Here is a 23,131-nt window from a genome sequence, read left to right as displayed (position 1 = left end):
AGCCCTTTACTTACGATCCAACTCGATGAGCAAGCTGCGCGACAGTAGCCTGGAATGTTTGTCAGTGCTGGTGATCAAGGTGAACAATGAATGCGCACAAGCGATGTTCCGAAGCTCCCTTGCATGCCCGCCGCCATCGGCTGGGCGCCTGGCCTATTTTCAGGACAAGCCATGGCACGGCACACTGGATGCCGCCAAGACAATTGGACCTGGACGAGTTCATATCACGCTGTGCTGTACGGATACAGACTGGCAATGCTTTCTGGAGTCCGGAGTACTTGGGTACATACCTGCGGGCTGATATGATCTTGACTGAATGTTGTTGATCAACGGTCAGAAGCTTGGTGAAGCAAATCCCAGGTACACACACGCATGCGACAGTCCAGTGCTGTGCTTCCTACGGTTAAGTCCGACTGTTGAACCCTTGTCCGCTTGTCCGGACTCACGTCACAATGCACCAAGTTCCTGGCCCCTAGTGGGGCTGTCTAAAGGGCTAGACCCGGGTGCCGATGCCCCGTTTCATGGCCATTGGGACTGCTGGTTGGCTGCTGGGCTGGGATCAAGCTTAACAGCTACGTAGCTGAGCTACCTGCCCCCTCTACCCCAAGCTCGCGGGTAGGGACGCCGAGCTTTAGAGGTTTTAGTGCAGTCATCAGTGTGTGCGGCGCATCGTCAGATGTTAGATTTTGCTTCACCACCCTCTTTGGCGACATCATTAAGACTGTCCCCCACCGTTCTACACGTGCGGACGAGCCTTCACGATCTTGTCACCTCGACCTCGAGGCATAGAGCCATATGGCTGATCTCCCGAAATAACACTAGGGCGGCACCCGCTGCAGATCAATCTGTTTTTCTCCCAACCTACATCACACGCCATTCACCTCCCACTTCCATCCAACCGGGCGTAACAACATACGCTACTTCTTCACACACCGCAACTATCCATACACATTCCTTTGCCATACGGCTAGGTCATTCTATTGACGTCTCCTTAAACTTCCGGATTTTGCGCGCGTCCCGGTCTCTTCTTGCCGGTGTTCTGCGCGCACTCCGGCTTTTCTACAACGTCAACACCTCTTTCCGCAAGCGTCCTACGCATACCCCGTGTTCCTTCCCCGGCATCAACGCCTGCTGCCTTCCGGTGTTCTGCGCGCACTCCGGCTTCACTACAACGTCAACACCTCTTTCCACGAGCGTTCCGCGCACACCCCGTGTTCCTTCCCCGGAATTAAGACCTGCTGCCTGCCGGTGTTCTGCGCGCACTCCGGACTTCTTACATCGTCTACACCTCCTTATACAAGCGTTTTACGCACACCCCGTGTTCCTTCCACGACATCAGCACCTGCTGCCTCCGGTGTCGCGCCCTTTTCCGTCGAAGTCTACGAATCGAACCATAACTTACGCTACTTGCGTTCCAGCCTGTCTACCTGCTCACCCGTAGCAATTATGGTGTCTGCAATGCTACACAAAGGCCTGCCGGCTGGCGGCCGCGCAGTTGCACGCTACTCCGCTTCAGCTGCATTCCGCCCAAACACACTTCGGGTATGTCAGGGCAAGGGTTTCCCGGTTCCCGCTGCTACAATGAGCTCCGCTGTTACCCGGGAGCGCCCCGTATTCCTGCGCCACTTCAATGCGCTTCGTACCTACAGCACCTCGACCGACAACAATACCAAGAACACGGGCTCTGAGGCAGCCAAGAAGAAGGAGGACGCATCCGAGGATGCTACCAAGGTCAACAATGCAGAGGCTAGCCCTCAAGCTGCGGCTACACAGGATTCAAGCCCCCCGCCTTACAACGAGTCTGCCGGTCCCCCGGCGTATGATTGGGAGGAAGATGGAAACTTTGACATTGAGAAGTTTACCGATCTTCCCTACACCAACTTTGGCGTGAACCAGCATATTGTGATTGAGAAGGAATTTAAGGAGTGCTTGCGCCAGGTCTTGTGGCAGTTCCGAGCTCCTGTCCGATATGCATTCGCCTACGGCTCTGGAGTATTCCCGCAATCTAAGAAGGGCAAAGATATTGCTACCGAGGATCAGATGAAGTCGGTTCACCCCAAGGCCCCTTTGCCTGTCCAAAAGGCTCAGAACGGCGAGCCGAAGATGATCGATTTCATCTTTGGCGTGACCCATACCCAGCACTTCCATTCCTTGAACATGAACCAACACCGTGACCATTATTCGTCACTCGCATCTCTCGGATCTGGTGCCGTTTCCTTCGTCCAAGATCGCATGGGTGCTGGTGTTTATTTCAATACCCACGTTACCGTAGATGGACTTCTCATAAAGTACGGTGTGGTTTCCTTGGACACGCTGAAGAAGGATCTTCGGGATTGGAACACGCTCTACCTTGCCGGTCGCCTTCATAAGCCCGTCAAGATTCTGCGCGATGATCCTCAAGTTCGTATGGCCAACCAGATCAACCTTTTGGGTGCCGTTCGAACTGCTCTCCTTATGCTTCCTGAGAAGTTCACTGAGCATGAGTTGTACGCTACCATCGCTGGCATTAGCTACCTTGGTGATCCACGTATGGCCTTCCCCACCGAGAACCCTCGGAAAGTTGCCAACATTGTGGACCACAATATGCAAAACTTCCGTCGCCTATACGCTCCGCTGATCGAGTCACTTCCCAACACCGAGTTCGACGACCCCGCTTGCAAGTCACTGGATTGGATCAGTACCCAGAAGAACCGTGTCATGCCAATTCGCCAAGACATGAACCCTATCAAACGTGGCAACATGGTCCGTCGCCTGCCGAAGGAGTTCCGCTCGAAGCTCTACTTCAAATACCAGGAAAAGTTCCAGATCCCACAGCTGGAGTTTGACACAATGATGGACGAGTCTTCCAACGAGGATCACGACTCCTTCAAGCGGCAGCAAGGCGGAACCTTTGAGCAACGGATCGCCCAAGACGACCCCGAGGAGCTGCGTTCTGTGGTCCGTGGCGTCATCCGGAACACGATCAAGTGGCCGAGCACCACACAAAGCCTCAAGGGGCCTCTCACGGCCGGTTTCCGGAAGACGTTCCGATACGTCGCAGAGAAGGTCGGCAAATACCGCCAGGGCTTGCAAGCGAAGAGAACATAGGAGTTTCTCCGCGAGGAAGTCTATTGGACTGGTGTGGCACTCCAGATCATCTGGGACCGCATTCTTCTGGGTCTCGGTTACCTGAACATGCTCGTCCTTATTGTTGCCACCATTATTGGATCCATTGCCCTCATTGTGGGCTTGGTCCAGTGGTTCATGATTGAGTTTGGCTTGTAATATGGAAAGAGGATCAGAATTCAGTGCAAATAATTGGAAGGCCTGTAAATAATTTTGCTAAACATGGAATGAATCAATGAGAACCAATGATGAACAAGTAAAACCATATTCAAGAAATGAGGCCAACTTGGCTAAAGTGACATTGGTTCTTTTGAGAATAAAATCAACGTGACCTCGAGAACCTTAAGATGGAGCAAGAGGTAGTCTTGTTCGTACTACGCATTGTACAATAATGTCGCAGGGCCGGAAACAGGCAAGAGAAGTTCCAGGTCCCACAGCTTGACATTAATAGGATGATGTGAGAGGAACGATGCATTGAATCACGGTCAGGAAGTGTGGTTACAAGAAGTATCTCGAGTATTAATTGTATTATGCTTCGCTATGAATTGCATCCCGCTTGTAAACGCTCTCTTCAGTCATGAAATACATATATGTTGGTACATGGATAAGAAGATGATGAATCTACCACTTCTTCTTGGCGTAGGTGGCGACACCGTCGATCACCTTGTCGGTGAAGGTCTCGTCCTCCTTGCTGTCCTTCTTGTCGTTGCTGCCGCCGCCGAGCATGCTGCCGAGCATACCGCCGGCGCCGCCGCTGCTGCTAGAGTTCTCGTGCTTGCGGCCGTTGTCGTCATCGTAACGGCCACCGCCGGAGCTGTTGTGGTTGTTGTTGCTGCCGTAGCTGCTGCCGGTGCCGCTGTGGCTGCCGCTGTTGCCGTAGCCGCTGCTGCCATTGCCGTGGCTGCTGCTGTTGTGGTTGTTGTCGTAGCTGTTGCTGTTGTTGTTGTTGTTGCCGTAGCTGTCGTTGTTGTTGTTGCTGTTGTAGCCGCCGCCGCCACTGCTGTTGCCGTAGGACGAGCCAGTGCCGTACGAGTCGTTGTTTCGGCGGTCGTTGCCGCTGTTGCCGCCGCCATAGGAGCCAGAGTTACCAGAGTTGCCGCCATAGGAGCCGCTCTCGTAATCATCGCGGCGGCTGTTGTTGCCGCCGCTGCCGTACGAATCCCGCTCGGGGCCGCCGCTTCCGTAAGAGGAGGATGTGTTGTTGTTGCCGCCGTAGGAGCCGCCGTTGCCCGAAGAGCCGTACTCGTTGCGGCCAGAAGAGGTGCCGTATTCAGAACGGCCAGATGAGCCGTACTCCTGACGGCCGCCGGAGGAGCCGTACTCGTCGCGGCCGGAAGAGCCGTAAGAGGAGTTGTTGTTGTTTCCGTAGGAGTTCATTTTGATTATGTCGATTATGGGTTTGAATGGGTGTGCTTATAAGCTTGGAGAAGAGGCGGCGAAATGGTAGAAAGTGTAGATGCGGTTGATGGTTGTTAGATGCTGATGCTGATGCTGAATTGATAGAGATGAGAGAAACAAAGACAGAGATGAATGCCCTTATATCCTTACATTTCCATGGTATCCAGTCGTCGCGACTTGGCAAGATGACTTCATCAGCTACTTGGTCGTTGAGCAGAATCGCTGAAGTCTTGCTTTGCTTCAGCCAAGCCGCATACGCGTCCCGGGAAGGGAATGTGAAGTCATCGCGCACCCACCCGGTCGACTTGTTCTTCGCTGAGAGGACCCATGCTACTTCGTATCGTGGAGAGATCTACATTGTGCACCATGGCAGTAAGGCTATACAGCCGTAGCTACTTGTAAACTTGGCCAGAACTCAGTCGTCAGCTGAACCGACAAGAAAGCAGGGTCCTGCTGCATCTATCCTAGTCAGGGAGGGCGGTGGGCGATTCAGCATTCTAGAAGCAGTCGTGACGGTCTAATTTACCTGAACCGGAGAAGCCCCCGGGCAAATCAGTCCAATGCGAGACTCTGGACGACAGTGCGGGTAACCGGCAGATGCTACCGAAATCAGGTTTCCGGGTCTGTAGCTTGCGTAGGTAGACAGGGTCTGGATTGCACGATTTCCAAAGATAGCGTCCCGACCCATTGACAAGACAGACCAAGCAGTCGGCTATCCGGGATTCCTGTCTTGGGATAGAGGTGAAGGTTGCTCGGGTTGTTCCTGGATTTCGCATGATACCGTTGACCCGCAATTGAGGGTCATACCAGGAATGACGTAATGTCCTACGAGAGCTTCGGACGCTCTTACAGGGGTCATCTGACAACTGAACACTGTCATGTTGGTTTCCTTTGGTTAATTCTGGTAGTATTATGTTATCATGTTATTGTGTTGAGTTGTCCGATTGCCATTGTGATGATTGCAAGCTACCCATCTACATGACGAGGGATCTAGTGGCTGGCCTCGGTGCTGTGGCAGGCGAGGAATAAAGGCCCCTGACCCCCGCCACCCCAAGCGGCCAGAGAGTGCTCACAGGCTTGGCTGCTAGGGAAATTTCACCAATACTACCAACAAACATCTTCCCCAACGATGCTCTCCCAACTTGTCTCACACAATGTCGCTGTTTGTCGATTTTCCGAAATTGGTATCTCGTTCTCTGCCAGTCATTTGTTGTGTCGAAAATCCCCAATAGCCTACAGGATGTCATGACTGTTATATTCTTCGCAGATTACTAGTGCAGGTAGAGAAGTCTCCAAACACCGCTAATCGAGCAGACCAAAGGCGCCGTGGGATTCACTAAACTCTTCCCAACCACAAAACAGCTTCTAGGCGCATTCACTAAGCCAAAGTGGCCCGTTTCCAATCTCCTGAGGCTCATCAGCAGCACATTCATGCTGTGGAGTTATATATCGTGACCTTACGACGTGAAATCACATGTGAAAGAGCTTCTGCCGGAGATACGTCCGGATCATGCAGCTCAAAGGGAGAGATGCGCATGACGTCATGACACCGTTTTTGCTCGAGGATCGTATAAATACACGCATAGGATGTTCTCACATCTCAGGTCCTATTCCCAGGCAAGCAACCAATCATTTCGTAGACGCGAATACACGGAGCATCATTATGGAGAGCACAATGGAAACGTACGCCGACGCCGTGAAGTTAGAGCCTTCAGAAGCGGAGGAAATGCAGGCAAAGCCACCTAAGCACGCAATCACCAACGGAATCGCTCCTCCCATTGTCAGCTCCATCCCTGAAGTGCCGGTTACAGTGCAGCGGAAACCATTCTCGCAGCCAGAGGACGACGAGCGGCTACCACAGGCGGGTTAGTATACATCCAGGATCAAATAGCTGTGGAAAGAGAAGAAACAGGGGACAGTCGCTTATGCTGTAATCTAGGGGTCGCGCGCGCCAACATCGCAGCAAGCTTCGAGAAGCCCTCAGGGACGACCGCAGACGGATGGGCTCAGAATCACCGCGACCAGACTGTGCTCCAGCAGCACGTCGAGTTTTTCGACTCTGTGAGTATATCAGCCGTCACCTGTAACGTCGGCATCGCTGACTGAAAATCCACCAGGACAAAGATGGTATCATTTGGCCACTCGACACGTTCCGCGGTTTCCGCGGCGTCGGATTCGGGTTGATCCTGTCTTTGATGTCGGTATTGATCATCCACGGCAACTTCTCGTACCCGACGGCCGGCAGCTGGTTCCCGGACCCCTTCTTCCGCATCTACATCGAGCGGATCCACAAGGACAAGCACGGTAGCGACACGCAGACCTACGACCACGAAGGCCGCTTCGTGCCGCAGCGGTTCGAGGACATATTCGCCAAATACGCCGAGGGGCGCGATTACCTGACCATCTGGGACATCGCCAACGTGCTGAAGGGCCAGAGGGTCATCTTGGATCCTATCGGCTGGTTCGGTGCCTTCTTCGAATGTATGGCCAACCCCCTGTGTTCTTCGCTTCACACAAATATGCAACTTACTGACAATTTCTTTAGGGTTTGCTACGTATATGATGCTCTGGCCGGAGGATGGAAAGATCACCAAGGAAGATATGCGACGGATTTATGACGGTAGCATCTTCCAAGTAATGGCCGACCGCCGCGCCAAGAAGCACAGGGATTGAGGCAGACGGCGATAGAGGCTTTAATTTTCATGCGACGCTTGAAATCGATATACCCCCTTCGCGCAACATCATGTCTTTATTTCCGATAAATTGCTTGCTTGAGAGTGTTGTCGTCTATAAATCACTACATTTCGCTGAATATGGGAGAGCATGAGTGACATAACTTCGTCTGCAGTCTAAACTCGAATCGATATTGTATAAATCACAGATACCTAACCGGATCCAAACGTTTCGCCACCCCCTTCCAAGTACGCCGCCTCTTCCCCGTCGTCTCCCGACCGAGCCACTTGTTGCGATGCGGGTACCTCCCGAACCTGCGGATGATGTCCATGTGCCGCGTCCCGAAGTCGAGGCTGTTGCGCAGCGAACCCACGGCCGCCTGGTCGCCCGCCTTCTCGGCCTGGGCGATCTTGTCGCGGATGTAGACGTCGAACTCCTCGTGGTCGGCCAGGTCCTCCGAGTGCATCAGCGGCATGTACAGCCAGTACCGCTGCACGTCGCTGAACCCGGGCTTCTCGAGCACCCCGCGGGCGCGGACATCTTTCGACACGGCGCGCGCGAGGCGGTCGTAGTGGCCGTAGATCAGGCCCTGGTCCTGGCGGTACACGTTGCGCGACAGCTGGTCCAGGAGCAGCACGAGGGAGAGGGCGTTCTGTCCCGCCGCGGCGGCGCTGCCGTCTCCGCCTTCCTTGCCACCACCGTACTGCGCGGCGAAGGGGCGCGCCATGTCCGGGTAGTGCACGCGGTCCTCCTGGACCGTGGTGAACTTGGGCAGCGCCAGGCGGCCGGGGCCGATGGAGTCCAGGGCCACGGTGCCGGCGGATCGGCACCGCGCGTCGAACTCCTGGCCGCCGGCAAACCAGCGCATCGCCATCTCCTTGGTGGGCGCCGTGCCGCCTACGGCGCGGGCGGACATGCCGCCGAACCAGACGTCGTTGACGGACTTGTAGAGCGAGGCGTTGAACACGCGCGGGTTCAGCGCGAAACCGCGTAGCCCCGCCATGTCCGAGGTCTCGTTGTGCGGGCTGGGGTTTCTGATGTTGCTGCTGCTGCTGCTGCTGAAGAGTGCGGCGTAGACTGCTAAAATTGTAATTGGAAGCAGACCCAGCCAGACCAGGGTCCGAGATCGAAGGAGATCGGATGGCATGCCGTCTGAATAATAGCGTCTCGATGCTAGTTTAAGCTTAACAGTGGATCAAATCCCAGTGACTGCACGGGCGTTTTGGGACACTTCAGCTCTACTGTACGGACATGGAGACCTCTCGTCTAGTTTCATGGCTGACATCAACTCTACCTATATACATCTTAGGAAGGTCATCCTGATCTCCCCGGATTGGTAATCATGCGATTGGCGTTTCCTCGTTAGGTTTCCTGTGGACTAGCCGCTATAGTCCTGAGGTCTAGCAGGCATCAATTGAGGAATCATCATGAGACCGACCCCTCATAGCGCCAGCCACTGACACCAGAACCAAAGGACTTCGTTGTCTCAAAACATAAGGTAAAATAATTCAACACGTTGGCTGCATATATACTCAATATTCATAAGCTGGTCGTATAGAATTAGGGAACTTACGGGGGTACACATTCAACTCAACAACTTGAATAAGATCATCATCGTCATGGCTGCCTCTCGTACCCCCAACACTCTTTCCTCTTCGTCATTGAAGTCTCCAGCACATTTGACCAAGTAACTGGATAAAAGCATTTCAAATGTTACATAGAAACGCCCAGTATCCCAACGTGCAGACAGCAGGACCAGGTGGAATACACAAAGATGCCCTTTCATGACTGTCCGGCCATGCCTAACAAAGAGCAAAGCCAGCCATCAAACAATGCCAACTTACACCCCTGCCGCCTATAAGACGGGCACAGAGCCCGTGATACAGAAAACAAAGTCATTGATTGATCGTGTAACACTGTCACAAGTAACTGTTTTCCTCTTCTTCTTCTTTCGCATCCGAGGTGAGTAGCACACAGTCGCATCTGTTTTTGCTGACTCTGTTTGGCGTCCAAGGCATTGATAAAAGTCGCGAGAGAGAGCGCCGGCTGCCACCATGGCCGTAGCTGTAGCCCCTCCGCTCCCTCTCGAGCACACGCCCCTACTCAACCCGACCCTTCTTCCCAAGCCGCACTACCACGCGACCATGAGCAAGCTGACAATCGTCATTCCCCCACGGCCCGCATCGAGGGTGTCGCAGGTGCTGCCAAGACCGCAACCAGAGGAGCCTCAGTCTCCGGCTGGCATAGTAGCCGCTCCAGCAGTGGCCGATGGCGCTAACGAAGACGAAGACAGCTGCACCGGGCGTGCCTCGGACTTCTCCTGTTCCACCTGTACTTGCGACATCCTCAGCCCCCTCTCGACGCACTGTGAGTACTGCGTACGAAACGGGCTGGACCACCCGGGCCGCCGCGACAGCCGCCGCGAGCGCGACTGGATGGCCACGATGGAGGAGGGCCGGCTCTACACGTCCTTTTCCCCGTATCCCGAGGAGCAGCAACGCAGGAGCGCGTGGACGCGCTGCACCGAGAACGAGGGGATGCTGGCCTTCCTCGAGTTCATGATAGAGCTGCAGATGAAGCTCCTGGCCATCGCCGTGCCGACGTCGCTCTGGTTCATCCTCGTGTTTGTGTGGTACGAAAACAACTTAGCTTAGGTAGGTAGCCGGGGAGCGACTTGTCTGACCTTGTATATAAGTAGGGGTAATAAGATATATTTTCCATTTTGAATCTCGTTATGGTATGGATCCATTGATGGGCGACGTTTGGTCGCGATTGAGTCATTCGAAAGAAAAGAATCCGAAGTGCCAGCGTAGCACTCGTACGCTGAACTTACGGGGGTACCCGAGCCCTTCAGCGCTAAGTTACAGGGGCCTGTCTGTCCAATTGGGGCGCAAGAATACGGGATCAACTGAATGCAACCTTGATCAACTATGGCATCATAGATCTCATTGTCACGAAAGGTACACTGACTGAAGCGCAATAGAACCATGGCTCTCTGGTGATTTCATCATCTCGCAACAGAAAATAATAAGATTCCTATATCGACCTAACGAGCGAGAAGAGAATGACTGATCCAGGAGGGAAACTGACATTCAACATTAGCGACCGCGCCCAGCTACGGTCGGCGCTGCAGCGAGCCACTGACGAGCCCGTCCTAATCCACCTCAACGCCGACACTACCTGGCTGGTCTCGCTACCGTACCCACCAACCGCCGCCGCCACCAGCACCAAGCCCGCGGCGGGTCGAAGCCGCTTCAACATCCTGCTGGACCCCTGGCTGCAAGGCCCGCAGTCGGACGTCGCCTCGTGGTTTTCCACCCAGTGGCACCTCGTGGCGCCGAGCGTGCAGACCATCGACGAGCTGAACCTCTTGCTCATCGAGGCCGAGCGAGGAGAGAACGCCGCGGGGAAAGATAAGACGGGTGGTAGCAAGCCGGCTTCACTCATCGATGTCGTCGCCATCTCGCATGAGTTCACCGACCATTGTCATGAGACGACGCTGAAGGAGCTGCCGCGCGAAACGCCCGTCTTCGCGACCGAGAAAGCTGCGGAGCTCATCCGGTCGTGGAAGCACTTCGATAAAGTCACGACGACTCCCGGCTTCTCTTCCGACACGGGGGATTGGCAGAAGACGTTGAGCGTCTCGCCGCTGCCGGACTGGGTCGGCATCGGCCGCGTCATTACGGCGGGCAATGCGCTCTACTACCACTCAGCCGTCATGATCGCCTTCAAGACCGTCGCGCCGACCTCAAACAAGGAAGATACAAAGACGAGCGATACATACGACCACACGAGCCATTCCGCCGCCGTCGTCTACTCGCCCCACGGCATCAAGGCCACAGACCTCGCATCCGTCAAGTCAGCCGGCATCGAGACGCGGGTCCTCCTGCACGGCCTGCACGACGTCGGCATCTGGATGGCGAAGCAGCTGAACCTGGGCGCCCTCAACGGGCTGGAGGCGGTCCGCGCCAGCGGGGCCAAGTACTGGGTCGCGACGCACGACGAGGAGAAGAAGGGGGGCGGGTTCATCGCGCCGCTGCTGCGGCGGACCAGGTACACGGTGGCGGACGCGGTCCGGAGCGAGGCTAAGAACATGGGCGAAGGGGCTCCTGACTATCGGTTCGTGGAGCTGGGGTCGGGGGATGGCCTCGTTTTGGAATGATATTTGAGCATGGCAATGGCCGTGCTGTCAATGGAATGGAGCGGAATGCATTTAGCGATTAGTGATAGTTTTATGTATGTATTTAGTGTATGGACAGTAAATGTAACGACTCTTCTTCATTTCCGAATCGTATGAGTGACTCAATCTGCCTGCTTCCGAAAGTAACTGCCCAACCAAGCGATGGCAAGAACATGGCCCAGGTTTTACATCACCTGCTCCATGTTACTCTTCTGCTCCGCATTTTCAACGCCCAACAGCACTGCCTGCCATCTTGTTACCATGCGGGCTGTGCTCATAGGCGAGTTTCCTCCCTCAGTAGCGATGTAAGGGGCACCCGCCTCTCTCGTGTACAGCAGGCTACACTCCGGTTGGCGCCTATCAAACAGCCCAGGTTCTCAAGTCAATGAGGCTGTGTCGTGTGGCCATCGGCAGGGCCACTAAAGCGTTCATGCCGCCTTGTCACCGTGCTTAGTGAGTACAGGTAAGGGGGAGAATGACCCAAGAGGAACGACCGCACTGCTCATTTAAGCTTCGCTGACCAACCACTATTTGGCCACTCCCTTCTACCTCGCAGTTCCCGGAGCTGCCCCCTCCAGCTCATACATGATATTTGGAGCTTCGTATATCTTCGGGGCCGAAACATCCATGGCTGATGTGTATTTCGGGGCTGGGCTAGGGTAATAGCTGTCGGTAAACTGGGCGGCTGCAGGCTGCTGTACTTGTTGGTGTCGCTTTCGCCGCCGGAACATGATAAAGATTGCCACCGCGACGGCAAGAAGGAGAGCAGTTGCCCCCACGGCGATGCCTGCTGCCGCGCCTGCCGTGAGTCCGTTGGATGTGTTCGCTGTTTCTGTGTTCGAGGCCTGGTCCGAGCCGTGGCTTGGCGTTCTCTCTGGCGCGGTTGTGGATGTCTGGTTTGCCATTAGACTTGCAAGATTTCCACACGGTTGCTCATGAGGTCATCTCTAACCTTTCCAGCGATGAGGTCGCTTGATTGGAAGCGGACTTGAACGCTAAACGCGTTCATTCCGCCCTGATACCCGGTACTTGTTGATGTCACCGTCTTGCCGTTCTGGACGTCGAGGAGTTTCCATGTCGTCGTCAGGTCGGAGTTGACAGGAACCATGCATCCCAGGGTGGTCTCCCACTGGTAGATACTTGTGGACTGGCATATGTAATCGAATTGCCTATGCCACAGATTAGACCCGCCCTCTTGTAGACTTTGCAGCTCCATGTTAGGGCTCGAGGGGAAGAGGCCGCAGGAGCTTCACTGACGTTGGGCAGCAAGTGTACACCGTCTCCGATTCTCCGTTGGTGCTGGTGCATGCGGGCGTGAAGCCGAAGGGGCACGAGGCCGCTGGAGAATAATACTGCGAGCGAACTCCGGCGTAGGCGCTTGGGTAGCACGAAGCTCCCTCCGGTGGTCCCTGGAGTAGGTAATACCAGCTCTCCAACGTGTTGATTCTATAAATTTGGTTTAGGTCGTCGGCACATGTAGACCGCAGCGTTGCTGCTGTGGTTAGCGGTCCGAGATTCTGCCCAACGACCATTGTGACCACGAAAATGTTCCTGTCGTTGTGGGTGTTGTGTCGTTGATGTATGAGACTGCCTTGATTGTCGAAAATCAATGACAAATAAAGCAGACCATGCCGTGGCGTTTTGATGCTATGTAACGACCTCCCCTCTGGTGACACAACGCTACGACAGCAAACAGTGTTGGCCCCAGTACCCGAGTGGAGCGGACTCACGCAAGGGATTCTCTGCGTCCATCCGTCGGAAGAATCCTGCTGTCCAACAAGACCACGGTTCTTTCGCCTATCATTGGCGTTCGGGGGTTTTCTTGGTTCGCAAAACAGGTTAGGTTCGTAACACAGGGATGAAATACCATATTGACGCCGACACACGGTCATGACAGCGCAGTCTCCGCACCCTCTAATATGTTCCGTCATCCCTTCAGACTGATGTATGAAACCCGTATCGTATCAATACCGTGTAAAGAAAGCTGGCTACCCGCCCAGCAGACGATAACCTGCCCTCCGGACCGCCTTACCAAGCACCGACAGCGATCCGAGCGCCTTCTACAGACATCAGGTCGTATATGCCCCTAGCCGTGATAGGTTATCGAGCATTCGGGTTGCGAAAGCAGGGTGATGTTGGTTGTTAGCAAACACAAAAACCGGCGCTTAGCTAGCCTATCTTGCTTTATCAGGCCGCCACGCGACCTGGGGGCATATTCCTATTTCGCTCATTTGCTGGTAGATCGGTTTGCTGTTCAATCTGTAATTTCCAATGAGATAACCCGCCACCCCCAAGTATCGCATAGTCCTTGCTGGCTTCTAATCTCTCAGAGAAAATAGGCAACATCTTGATATTATGCATCGCCAACAACAGTTTCTTGACATATACATATCCAATCCTATTCCCATGGGTGACTATCCCAGTACCAATCTCCATTTCTCTCAAACCTTCCGCAACGCCCATATGACGATATGCGTGAGGCACAGAAATAGGCACATATGTGCCAAGATGGGCGGCAGCTCATACCCTTGAACTCTCATGAGCATGGAGACCTCACTAAGCATCACATAGAGGAGGAGAAGCTGACACAGCATGATGCAACAATGCGACAACTGGAAAGCGAAGGTTTTCAGGTAGTGTTTCATGGTGAACGGCTGGGATGGTTGTCGGTAGCTTCTTGCTTTTCTTATGCTGCGTTGTTTCTTGTGTTCTGTGGGTGAGCTTCGTAGTATGATGCGTCGTCGTGGACATTTGGGTGGAGTGTGCTGTACGACCTCTACCTGGGGATGGGCGAATTTCAGCTACTATATATGCCTGATGTCCTCCTCTGCCGCGCTCAAGCAGCTCTCTCGCGCAGTTGGTGGTATACACTAGACTACTATGCCGAAGATTGTTCGACGACCACCCTAAACGTTGTGGTCAGTTCCAGAAAGCTTGCATTTTACCGACAAAAAAGAGCCGTATATTATTTGAAAATTATGTTACATTTATAACTTATGTAATTCTAATATATTAAGAGATACAAGTGTTATTAAAGTAAAGAACGAGTAAAAAGCTCGCCGGTTTTAATTTAATTATTAAGAAAAGTTCCTATTATAAGTAATTGTGTAGGTTTTATAAGATATAAGCATTATACTTAGACTTACTAAATTAATATGAAATTAAAGAGCAACGTATCTAGTGTCAAATCATTATCGTATTAGCAATTCCTACAGTGCTCCCTCGTGGCCGCTGACTCCCCCGGTACTATCAACAGTCTGCCCACCAATGCTCCAACGCACATTAGATCAAGTCCCACGGCTTCCTCATGCAGAACCCAAAGGTCTGTTCCCGAGCTCCATGACCTGATCGGCTTCCATGATCTTCTTGTTGAAGACGCACCATCCGAAAGCTAGAAATGCCATATCCAGAAGTGTTATGCAGAGGATTATGAAGAGTGGCCACATTATGTACGCCTCGCTGACCAGTAAGATGTAAAGGACGAGAAGAACAGAAATCCCGAGTTGTACGTGGATAACATGAAACAAGACCGAGACCGGGTGGGTATTATCGACAGCCGATTTGATGGTATCTCTGATGATGTTGGCCATGGCGGATAGGAGGTACGAATGCGGTGGTTGACCATGCAATAGCTAGGCTGACGTACGTTGTAGACAATTTCTCCGTCGTTCTCTCGTTCGTTGAGGTGTGTTGGGTGCATGTGCCCTTTGGGTTACTACTCAAGACGGGCATGTTTCGTCTCTATGGGCTGCTCTTGCATGGGTACTTATATGTGGGGAATTCGGAAGCTGTGGCTTCAGGATTGCCTGAGAAGCCATTTCTGAAGGTAGACACGATGCTCGTAGAGCTGCAGCATATATGTGCAGAGTATCCGAGAAGTTTCGACCAGCGAATCCTGAGAAACGAACTTAGTTATTAAGGCCGCATTATAAAAGCAACCCAACGGTAAAAACTCATTACTTCGGCATCCTAAAAGGACTTAAGGAATGAGACAGAAAGATGGCTTATACGCCATGCTCGAGTTGAATCCATACGTCACTTTCTGTTATTTTCATAGTGAAACATCAGCTAATCGTACGAGACTCCCACGTAGTTTCTACATCCTGCCTGAACAGGCAGCATTCTTCTTGGCCGGCTGGTGTCTTAAACAGGTGATGAATATCAATGGTGATTGAGGGAGTTTCAGCAAAAGTCTGTCAAGCAATTTCATCACGGTGGGTTGCCTTTTGTTTGTTGGTCGCCGTCAGCACGTGGGATGTTCCAGGGGTCAGGGGCTAGTTGCCAAGCCAAACTTCAACTCTCAACATCAACCCTCCCTCCCCTTTCTTCGATCTTCCCTGTCTTTGTCTCGCGCCTAAGCTATGTTACACATGCTCGAATACAACCTAGTGACAGCTTCAAACTTATAAAGCTCCTTAGCCCGCGGATAATACCTTGTCATGATTATTATTGGAATCGAGGTGGGCGTAGAAGGGGGCTAGGTTACGCCGTCAATGTCACATTGTAGTGTTCTATGCCCCTTGTCGGGCCGGCTTGCCTATGAAGCGAAATGGAAAGTCGATCCGACTCCCATGCAGTCCACTGCGTGATCCTTGGCTGTGCCGTCTTGGCACCTCGACTTTTTAGGACGCCTGAGACTCCAGAAGACACTTGATTGGCTGGTTGGTTTGCCCCCCTAGCAACGCACTATCTGTCATCATAACCATAACAAGCCAACTGCTGTTAGGCGAGTCACGCGTTTCACGAACGCATTAAAACACGCGATTTCTTAGCTTGTCGCGTTCATAGTTATCAATCCCGTGAGGCTAGGGAGAGTATCGTAAACAAGACCCAGCAGGTGTTAGGTGCGCATAGCTTCCAGCAATGTTCAAGAGTCGCAAAAGTACATCGACGATATGTGTCAAATGCAGAGCACATTGAATGATCCACAGAATGTAAAAACGACCAAACTATAAATACATAAAACAGCCCCAGAAGAATCGAATGACATGCTTGGCCATTCTACCAAACCAAAAGCTGGAGAAGTCGATGAAGAAGGGGTGAACCGAGTCTTGCAGCCCCAGAGGTAGCGTCCCCTGTATTGGCGGCGGCAGCAGCGGAGGAAGCTCCCGGGGCAGCGGAGCCCGTGTTTGATGACGCCCCAGGGCCCAAACTAGTGGCCGACGCGGGCCCAGACTCCGCCGAAGACGGTGAATCAGTTGCCGTAGATGCGTGTGCGGCGATGTAGCACCCAGCGTGGGTGATGTATTGGGACAGCCACACGTGCTGGGCGACATCAGGCCTCCCCCACAAGTCGGGGCAGTCGGAGGACAGGCTGGAGATGGACGCGCTGTTGGATCTCCAGAATTCGGCCGCCGCGCTGGCGTAGGATATGTAGTTGGAGGCCATGGGCGCGGGCGCCGTGGTGGTGAAGCCGCACCAGTCCTCGGCTTTCGTGACGGTGCAATCCAGCTCGTCCAGCCCTGTAGCGGTGGCAAGGCGTGGCTCGATCAGGACGGAGCCGTAGGATATCAGGGCCTTCGAGAAGGCACCCGTGGGTGTGACAACATCGAAGTATTTGGTGACGTTGGCAAGCGCACACTCCAACGGGTCCGAGGTGCTGCTCGGGATCGGCTTTTCGGTAGCAGTGGTGACTTCTGCCCTGGCCGGGAGGACTCGTACAGGAGCCGCTGAGGAAAGTGTTGTGGCGGTTGGGATGCTTGGTGGGAACCGTGCTAATGCATGGGTAAGGGCGGTAAGGACCAAAACCCCACGGGGAAGGGACCACATTATGGTAACCGCGAGATGAGAATTGAAAATTCTTAGAACATGATGGCTGAAGATGTGGGGATACCGAGAAATATAAAGTCCACAATGAGGATTTGAAAGCAGCTCCTTGGCAGTTGCTTGTTGGTTTTGCGGGTTTACACGGGCACATGAGTTGATCCTGTTGGTTGCATAAACGCATGTCTTTATGGATGCCTACCATCCAAAAGCTGGTTGCCAAGAAAGAGCAATTTCCAGCTGCTGCACTACGGTTGCATTGAGTATATACCTCACATCACCCCTTGCATATGCATCGCCCATAGCCTAAAACGAACACCAAAAAAATCGTATATACTGTATGATCCTAGTCTTTTCCATCTGTCCACCACCCAGGCAACATTTGACTCTGACTTTTCTTCCCCTTATCAATAACATGCCTGACCTCGAGGATGTGTCGTATTCCGAGGCGGAGTGCGTTGCCGCCGTCAGTGACTACTATGAGTTTCTCACCAAGACGTACCTTGACGAGACTGAAGTCATATACCCACCCAAGGAAGGTTGGCCCTCCATTGTCCACGCCCACCCAGAGGTCCTGGTCCGTTTTGGCAAGACCGGCAGGGTCATCTCGCTCCTTGCACACCTCCCCTACATTCGCAACAAAGGGGGCGCCGAAGATGGTCTCCACGCCATCGCCGACTGCCCCTTTGCCGATTGGGACAATTTCTTTTCTGGACTCCCTCCCGACTCGGACCTGGACTCATGTCGAATGGTGACCGAGGGCTATGCCTTCACCGAGGTCGCCCCGCCCCCCTGACGGCCGGTCACAGAGAGGCCTCTAAGATCATTGTCGACACGGAGCTTGGCATCATCCACTGGGACAAGTACCCCTACCGCAACCGGGAAACGCACATCCGGGAACCTATCATCGACGACCCCTACGACTGGGCCCCCGAAGAAGAGGCCGCGTGGCGGGCGGAGAGCGAAGCCTGGGCCGTTACTGACTTCTTCGAGGTTCTCAAGGGCCTCTACGTGGACCTTTACTTCATTCCTGTAAGCAACAGCGAGGTATTTATGGACGTCAAAACCTGGGGGCATCCTCCCGGAATGATCCCTATGCTTCGGAAGATCTACCATGAGCACGGATGGCCGGATCTAGCTACCTACAGAAAGGAGGATTGCCTGCGAGCTGTACGAGAGGTGGTGGCGGCAAACTACCCTGATCTATAGGTCCAGGGCGGGAGAGGCCGGGGGGAACAGCGAAAAGCCGCCAATGAATCGCGTGTACTAGAACGTGTAATACTGTTGACATGAGAGAGGGATTTCTTGGTTATTTCTATTTGTCTATTCTGAAGGATGTATGGTACATATAAAGACACAGGGCTGCAATCTCAAGGTTTTTATACCAAAGGAACGGAGTGCTCTTGAGGTCTTTGCACCAATACCAACAATGAGCGCCCAGGGGCAGCGAAGATACCCCATTATCCCATAATTGGAACCGGTGTCGCAGTGTTTCGTGGAGCTCACCCTTGTTGTATTCAGGGAAGGGTGGTAAACGCACCGCAACAAGCGGCATACTCGACTAGTTCTAATCCCTCGTCAGGCAAACTAATGGGTATCTTCATTTTAGTGTCAGACATGCATGCTGTTCTTCGAATTCCCCATTACTACTGCCCCCCAATGATGCTTGGTTGGTATTTTTTTGCTTACAAATTATTTGAGTCGATAACATCATCGTACGCCACATCCTGCAGCATCGCCGTGTACTCCCTCTCCATCAAGCGGATCTGGGACTCTATCCGTTTCCGCCGCGCAAACTCCTCGAGCTCGGCCCAAGACTCGAACGACAACAACCGCCGCGAGTGGCGGAGCCGCAAGGCAAAAGGTAACTGTTTCCGCACCTCGTCGAGCCGTTTCGGGTCGCCCGCGCACTCCTCCCAGATGTCGTCGATGGCGACCTGCGACAGCGGGTGATTACTCCAGTCGATCCAGCTCCCGCCCCCGTTCCCGCCGCCTACAACGTCGGCGCCGCCGCCCTGGGCCGCCCGGTACCACCACATGGCCGTGTAGATGGCCTGCAGCTTGGCCTCGGTCGAGACGGCGTCGACGAGGGCGTTGCAGTACAGCGCCAGCGCCACCATGACGCGCGACCGCGTCGGGTACAGGCTGCCGGGCACCACGTTGCGGTCGATGGTGTCGAGCTCCGCGCCCGTCATGGTCCGCACCGCCTCCCGCAGCGGCCCGGGCTCCGACGACAACGGCTCGAGCCGCGTCCAGAGCACCGCCAGCGGGTGCCGCGCCCCCAGCTCGATGCGGGCCAGCGGCGCGGCGTACCGCACAAGGGCGCGGGCGAGCTCGTCGCCGACCGCCAGGAGGTCGAGGACGGCGAGCAGGCTCAGCACGACCAGGGACGGGTCTTGGCGGTACAGCAGGGTGCGGTACTCGTCGAAGATGCTGTGCAGGAGGTCGAAGCTGGCCGCCAGGTTCTGTCGGCTCCGCAGCTTGGCGGCCGCGAACAGGAGTTTCTGGTACCAGCACGCTACCGGCTGGGTGTCGAAGCCGAAGCATTCGGGGGAGAAGTTCCCACGCCCCCGTCTGGAAGCACGTGTTGGTATAGGTTGTCACGGCCTGCAGCGCTGATTCGATCCCGGCGAGGTCGCCGCTTATGGTTAGCGTCGTCGGGGAGAACTGCGCGGTGGATAACAAAGCGGATCCCTTGCCCGGATTGGACTTACGCAGCCGGAAGGACGACTGGTGCAGGAACTGCCGGATCCGGTGCGGATCGAGGTCGCGATGGCGTGGAGTCAACGATCTTTTGGCCAGAGGCTCCCCCTCCCCCGTATGTGCCGACTTCATGTACTTTCGGATGCCCCACCGCTTTAGGCGGTCCTTGTACATCTTTTCGCTAGTGACGATTGATCGACCACATTAGCTCAATGCACCGTACTTTTGCCTGCATCAGGCAGGACATCGGATATGTGATAGCTGCAAAAGACCAAACAGAGGGAGGGCACTTACGTCGCATGAAAGTCGTACTCTTGAGCCATCCAATGCACGACTTCCTTCAGGGGCCGGTTCTCCTCGCTGTATAGGCGAGTAATCACGCTTCTATAGCCCTCCCAGTCCCGATACATGCCCAACGCGTCTCCCGTGTTTGTAATCTGCATGTCTCGTTGGTTCCGCTTGGTTCTTTGGGGGTGGTGGTCCTTTTCGGGGGTGGCAGCCGAAACTGGTAGCCGGACTTGTACGACTCTTATTTCGCCCTGCGCCCAAAGATATAGGAGATAGGGGGGATATTACAACCCCCCGGTTCACCGCGTGAGTCAAGTGTCTAAATGCATCACACGGTATGCATCTATTTGCATTTGTTTGTGGAGCAATAGGGGTGTGGAGCACATAGTCGTATGCAATGACAATTTGCCTTGCCGTCTTTAGCAGCAGTGTGTGCTTACTTACCTAAGTCGTCCATGGGGCGGAAAGTACTGCAAGAGCCCTTGCAACGAAGTGATGGCACGTTTTCGGCTACAGAACCCAGGCGACTCGGCCGAGTTGTTCTCTGGACTTTGCTCGGGTTCCTAGAGACAGTGCACGGTAGACAGTAGGACTCCGATCCCGGCGGGTCACGCGGGAGCTCTTTCCTTGCCTTGCAGGAGGGCTGACTTAGCAGAGGGAATAATAAGCCTTTGAAACCTGCGCGTCGGGATGCAGAGAAGTGAGGCTAAGCTGCTTACGACATGCTTCTAGCGCTTCTTCCGTCGCCGGTGTGGAAGGAAGGGGGGAGGCAGACGTGCTTCGCTGTGTACGTAAGTAGGTACCGGGAAATTGGTAGATACGCCGTGTCGAATCGAGGTAGTAGGTAGGTAAAGTAATAAGATATGTTCCGGGACATTCCAGTTGGGCATCGTCGGGTCCACGGCATCACGGCATCTAACGAACGACTTCGCTACGTAATCAGTCGCAGTAGCATGCACAGCACAGAACAGGGACACTCCGCCCATCTCCGATCGGGTATCGCGAGAAACTTCTAACAGCTGGGGGTGGAGAGGAAGAGAATGGCGAGGTGGGATTGGCCGACCAGAAGAAAAGATCGGTCAGCCATCATGGTTCTAATAGCCTATCTCGCCAACTACTGCCCGTCGGGAGCTCGCCCATTTCCTAGCTGCCGAAGGTTGCCGACGCGGTCTGATTGGCCGGTTCGCCCCATGACAAATACCCGAGCTCGGATCGTCCCAAAAACCACATGGCCAGATGCAATGCAGCTTACCTGTAGCACGGCCACAGCAGCCCAACGTAAGCACCATCTTAAGATGACTAGGTAGTCAGACATACTTCAAATCATTCAACGGAAGATCAAATCAGACAGGTACAACAATCACTAGTCAAGATAAAAGAAAGAGAGAGAGGTTAAGTAATTTGCAAATCAATTCGCCCGATATAGGGTGCGCGGCATCGCTCTAAGCCGCAGGTTATATCCTCTGGGAGCGTGGGGGGGTATTTGTTGTCCTGAAGTAAGAACCATCTTCCAACGCCTTATTTTCAACAAGCCATAATGTGATTACAAATCAAACCAGCCGAGTTGCACCAAAACAGCGACGCTTTCTCTCCCGGAAAACCCTTCTTCCGTACCAGCCACAAGAAGAGGTCGAGAGAAAAAAGACGGGCCGCCGCTCTAGTACAGACCAATGGCGATGTCACCACGGACGCGGGCCGTCAGGTGGACCTCGGCCTCGAGATCGAGCTTGATACCGACCATGAGCGCGGCCTTGGTGTTCTTGCCCTGGTCGTCAACGGCGCCACGGAGCAGCTGGCCTGTAGATGGGAAGATGAGTCAGCTTGGGTTCCGGGGGTGCCAATTGGATCGGACTGAAGGTTACTTACCGGCAGGTTGCGACAGACCGGAGCTGGTGGGCAGAGGGGGAAGGCCAGTGTTGACCTGTTGGAGCTGGCGGCGTCCGCCACGAGCCTGACCATCGGAAGAGTCAGAGTCGAAGGTGGTGTCCTTAGTAGGCATACTAAGACGCGGAATGGCTGATTAGCTAAGCTCGAGGGTGGTATGCATGATGTTTGCCTGGCTCAGAAGCAGGGCAGAAGACTTGACTTACGCAGAGGTGGTGGAGGCCATTGTGGAGTTTGTGGTGGTTTTGTTTGGGATTAGGATGTTCGGTGTTGGTCTTGCTTCAAGATATAACCGTACTGGCTCAGAATTAAGTAGAATATTGATCTCCAGAGATCTTTAGAATGGGAGGATGGATGGTGAGATGGTTGATGGTGAGGAAGGGAAAGAAGAACGGCCTTGGACTGCAATTGCCATTGTCTTATATAGACATTTGAGGTCTTCTCCTTTCTCGCGGTCGACGGCCGTTTCTTCTTGCAACTGACTAGTAGAGTGTCAGTCCCGAATTGCCACGCATGCATGCTGCAGTGCGTTGTGTTGCAGCTCTAGACCCAGCCGAGATGGCCATGGTTTCGGGTCTGTTCTCAACAATCCATCACACCGTTTTCCGCCGAGCTCAGGTCGGACAGACGGGCTCGTCTGATGATTTTCCCATGCCGTGCACGACAAGTATGGGACCCAGCCCCTGGTGATTTTCTGTTTCGAGGGTTGGCAACTGGAGCCCGCAGCTGTATTGAGGGTCGCGCAGTTCGTTAGAGGGTCGCGACATTACATCGCGCTTATCTGAGATCCATCCGATGGCACGTTTCCGTACAAGAGGGAGCAAAAGGGTGCACAAGGTCGCACAAGGTCGCACAAAGTCGCACAAGAATTGCACAACGTGGCACCAACATGTCAATTTCCTACGCTCAAGCCGCCCAGCGAGTTTGATGTCCGACTCCGTAAGGGTCTCAACCGGCAAAGCCGCATGAGAGGGAACCTGGGGTTGATGTCGCATCGGAGAAAATCATGGGGCGGAAGTGGTCCGAGGAGTGGAGCCCAGAATGGCGCGAGCATAAGGCCATTCTTGCAGCTAAGCACTTTGAGCCTCAAGTCTGAAACGAGCCGTATGCGAGGTCTAGAAGGGCCAGACAGCCCCA

At 54.0% G+C, this 23,131-nt stretch overlaps 12 protein-coding genes across 12 annotated transcripts; 5 read left to right on the top strand and 7 right to left on the bottom strand.

The window, feature by feature from the left end:
- Positions 1–1,581: 1,581 nt before the first annotated feature.
- On the top strand, positions 1,582–3,087 carry PG985_004357 (Mitochondrial translocator assembly and maintenance protein 41; the record flags this gene model as incomplete). The annotated part of the gene is made up of 1 exon (XM_066824126.1): positions 1,582–3,087. One exon carries the CDS (start codon positions 1,582–1,584, stop codon positions 3,085–3,087), a length of 1,506 nt encoding a protein of 501 aa, XP_066687286.1.
- A 639-nt stretch (positions 3,088–3,726) lies between these two features.
- PG985_004356 (uncharacterized protein) lies at positions 3,727–4,482 on the bottom strand (the record flags this gene model as incomplete). The annotated part of the gene is made up of 1 exon (XM_066824125.1): positions 3,727–4,482. One exon carries the CDS (start codon positions 4,480–4,482, stop codon positions 3,727–3,729), a length of 756 nt encoding a protein of 251 aa, XP_066687285.1.
- Positions 4,483–6,178: 1,696 nt separating this feature from the next.
- On the top strand, positions 6,179–7,176 carry PG985_004355 (Caleosin related protein-domain-containing protein; the record flags this gene model as incomplete). The annotated part of the gene is made up of 4 exons (XM_066824124.1): positions 6,179–6,368; positions 6,443–6,564; positions 6,621–6,984; positions 7,049–7,176. The coding sequence occupies 4 exons, from the start codon at positions 6,179–6,181 to the stop codon at positions 7,174–7,176; spliced, it is 804 nt and encodes a 267-aa protein (XP_066687284.1).
- A 202-nt stretch (positions 7,177–7,378) lies between these two features.
- PG985_004354 (uncharacterized protein) lies at positions 7,379–8,323 on the bottom strand (the record flags this gene model as incomplete). The annotated part of the gene is made up of 1 exon (XM_066824123.1): positions 7,379–8,323. The coding sequence occupies one exon, from the start codon at positions 8,321–8,323 to the stop codon at positions 7,379–7,381; it is 945 nt and encodes a 314-aa protein (XP_066687283.1).
- A 907-nt stretch (positions 8,324–9,230) lies between these two features.
- On the top strand, positions 9,231–9,830 carry PG985_004353 (uncharacterized protein; the record flags this gene model as incomplete). The annotated part of the gene is made up of 1 exon (XM_066824122.1): positions 9,231–9,830. The coding sequence occupies one exon, from the start codon at positions 9,231–9,233 to the stop codon at positions 9,828–9,830; it is 600 nt and encodes a 199-aa protein (XP_066687282.1).
- A 410-nt stretch (positions 9,831–10,240) lies between these two features.
- On the top strand, positions 10,241–11,338 carry PG985_004352 (uncharacterized protein; the record flags this gene model as incomplete). The annotated part of the gene is made up of 1 exon (XM_066824121.1): positions 10,241–11,338. The coding sequence occupies one exon, from the start codon at positions 10,241–10,243 to the stop codon at positions 11,336–11,338; it is 1,098 nt and encodes a 365-aa protein (XP_066687281.1).
- Positions 11,339–11,901: 563 nt separating this feature from the next.
- PG985_004351 (uncharacterized protein) lies at positions 11,902–12,888 on the bottom strand (the record flags this gene model as incomplete). The annotated part of the gene is made up of 3 exons (XM_066824120.1): positions 11,902–12,249; positions 12,309–12,525; positions 12,614–12,888. 3 exons carry the CDS (start codon positions 12,886–12,888, stop codon positions 11,902–11,904), a joined length of 840 nt encoding a protein of 279 aa, XP_066687280.1.
- A 3,469-nt stretch (positions 12,889–16,357) lies between these two features.
- PG985_004350 (uncharacterized protein) lies at positions 16,358–17,125 on the bottom strand (the record flags this gene model as incomplete). The annotated part of the gene is made up of 1 exon (XM_066824119.1): positions 16,358–17,125. The coding sequence occupies one exon, from the start codon at positions 17,123–17,125 to the stop codon at positions 16,358–16,360; it is 768 nt and encodes a 255-aa protein (XP_066687279.1).
- Positions 17,126–17,534: 409 nt separating this feature from the next.
- Positions 17,535–18,328, top strand: PG985_004349 (uncharacterized protein; the record flags this gene model as incomplete). Its single annotated transcript, XM_066824118.1, has 2 exons — positions 17,535–17,897; positions 17,933–18,328. The coding sequence occupies 2 exons, from the start codon at positions 17,535–17,537 to the stop codon at positions 18,326–18,328; spliced, it is 759 nt and encodes a 252-aa protein (XP_066687278.1).
- A 476-nt stretch (positions 18,329–18,804) lies between these two features.
- On the bottom strand, positions 18,805–19,996 carry PG985_004348 (Clr5 domain-containing protein; the record flags this gene model as incomplete). The annotated part of the gene is given in 2 exon segments (XM_066824117.1): positions 18,805–19,693; positions 19,704–19,996. The coding sequence occupies 2 exon segments, from the start codon at positions 19,994–19,996 to the stop codon at positions 18,805–18,807; spliced, it is 1,182 nt and encodes a 393-aa protein (XP_066687277.1).
- Positions 19,997–20,112: 116 nt separating this feature from the next.
- PG985_004347 (uncharacterized protein) lies at positions 20,113–20,567 on the bottom strand (the record flags this gene model as incomplete). Its single annotated transcript, XM_066824116.1, has 2 exons — positions 20,113–20,327; positions 20,555–20,567. 2 exons carry the CDS (start codon positions 20,565–20,567, stop codon positions 20,113–20,115), a joined length of 228 nt encoding a protein of 75 aa, XP_066687276.1.
- A 1,200-nt stretch (positions 20,568–21,767) lies between these two features.
- On the bottom strand, positions 21,768–22,220 carry PG985_004346 (uncharacterized protein; the record flags this gene model as incomplete). Its single annotated transcript, XM_066824115.1, has 3 exons — positions 21,768–21,907; positions 21,977–22,110; positions 22,201–22,220. The coding sequence occupies 3 exons, from the start codon at positions 22,218–22,220 to the stop codon at positions 21,768–21,770; spliced, it is 294 nt and encodes a 97-aa protein (XP_066687275.1).
- Positions 22,221–23,131: the final 911 nt, after the last annotated feature.

Source organism: Apiospora marii (assembly GCF_038362585.1).
Source record: "Apiospora marii strain CBS 49790 chromosome Unknown utg000003l_segment0_segment0, whole genome shotgun sequence".
Classification (NCBI taxonomy): domain Eukaryota; kingdom Fungi; phylum Ascomycota; class Sordariomycetes; order Amphisphaeriales; family Apiosporaceae; genus Apiospora; species Apiospora marii.
The sequence above is the reverse complement of the archived record's forward strand: the minus strand, read 5'-3'. Positions and strand labels throughout refer to the sequence as shown.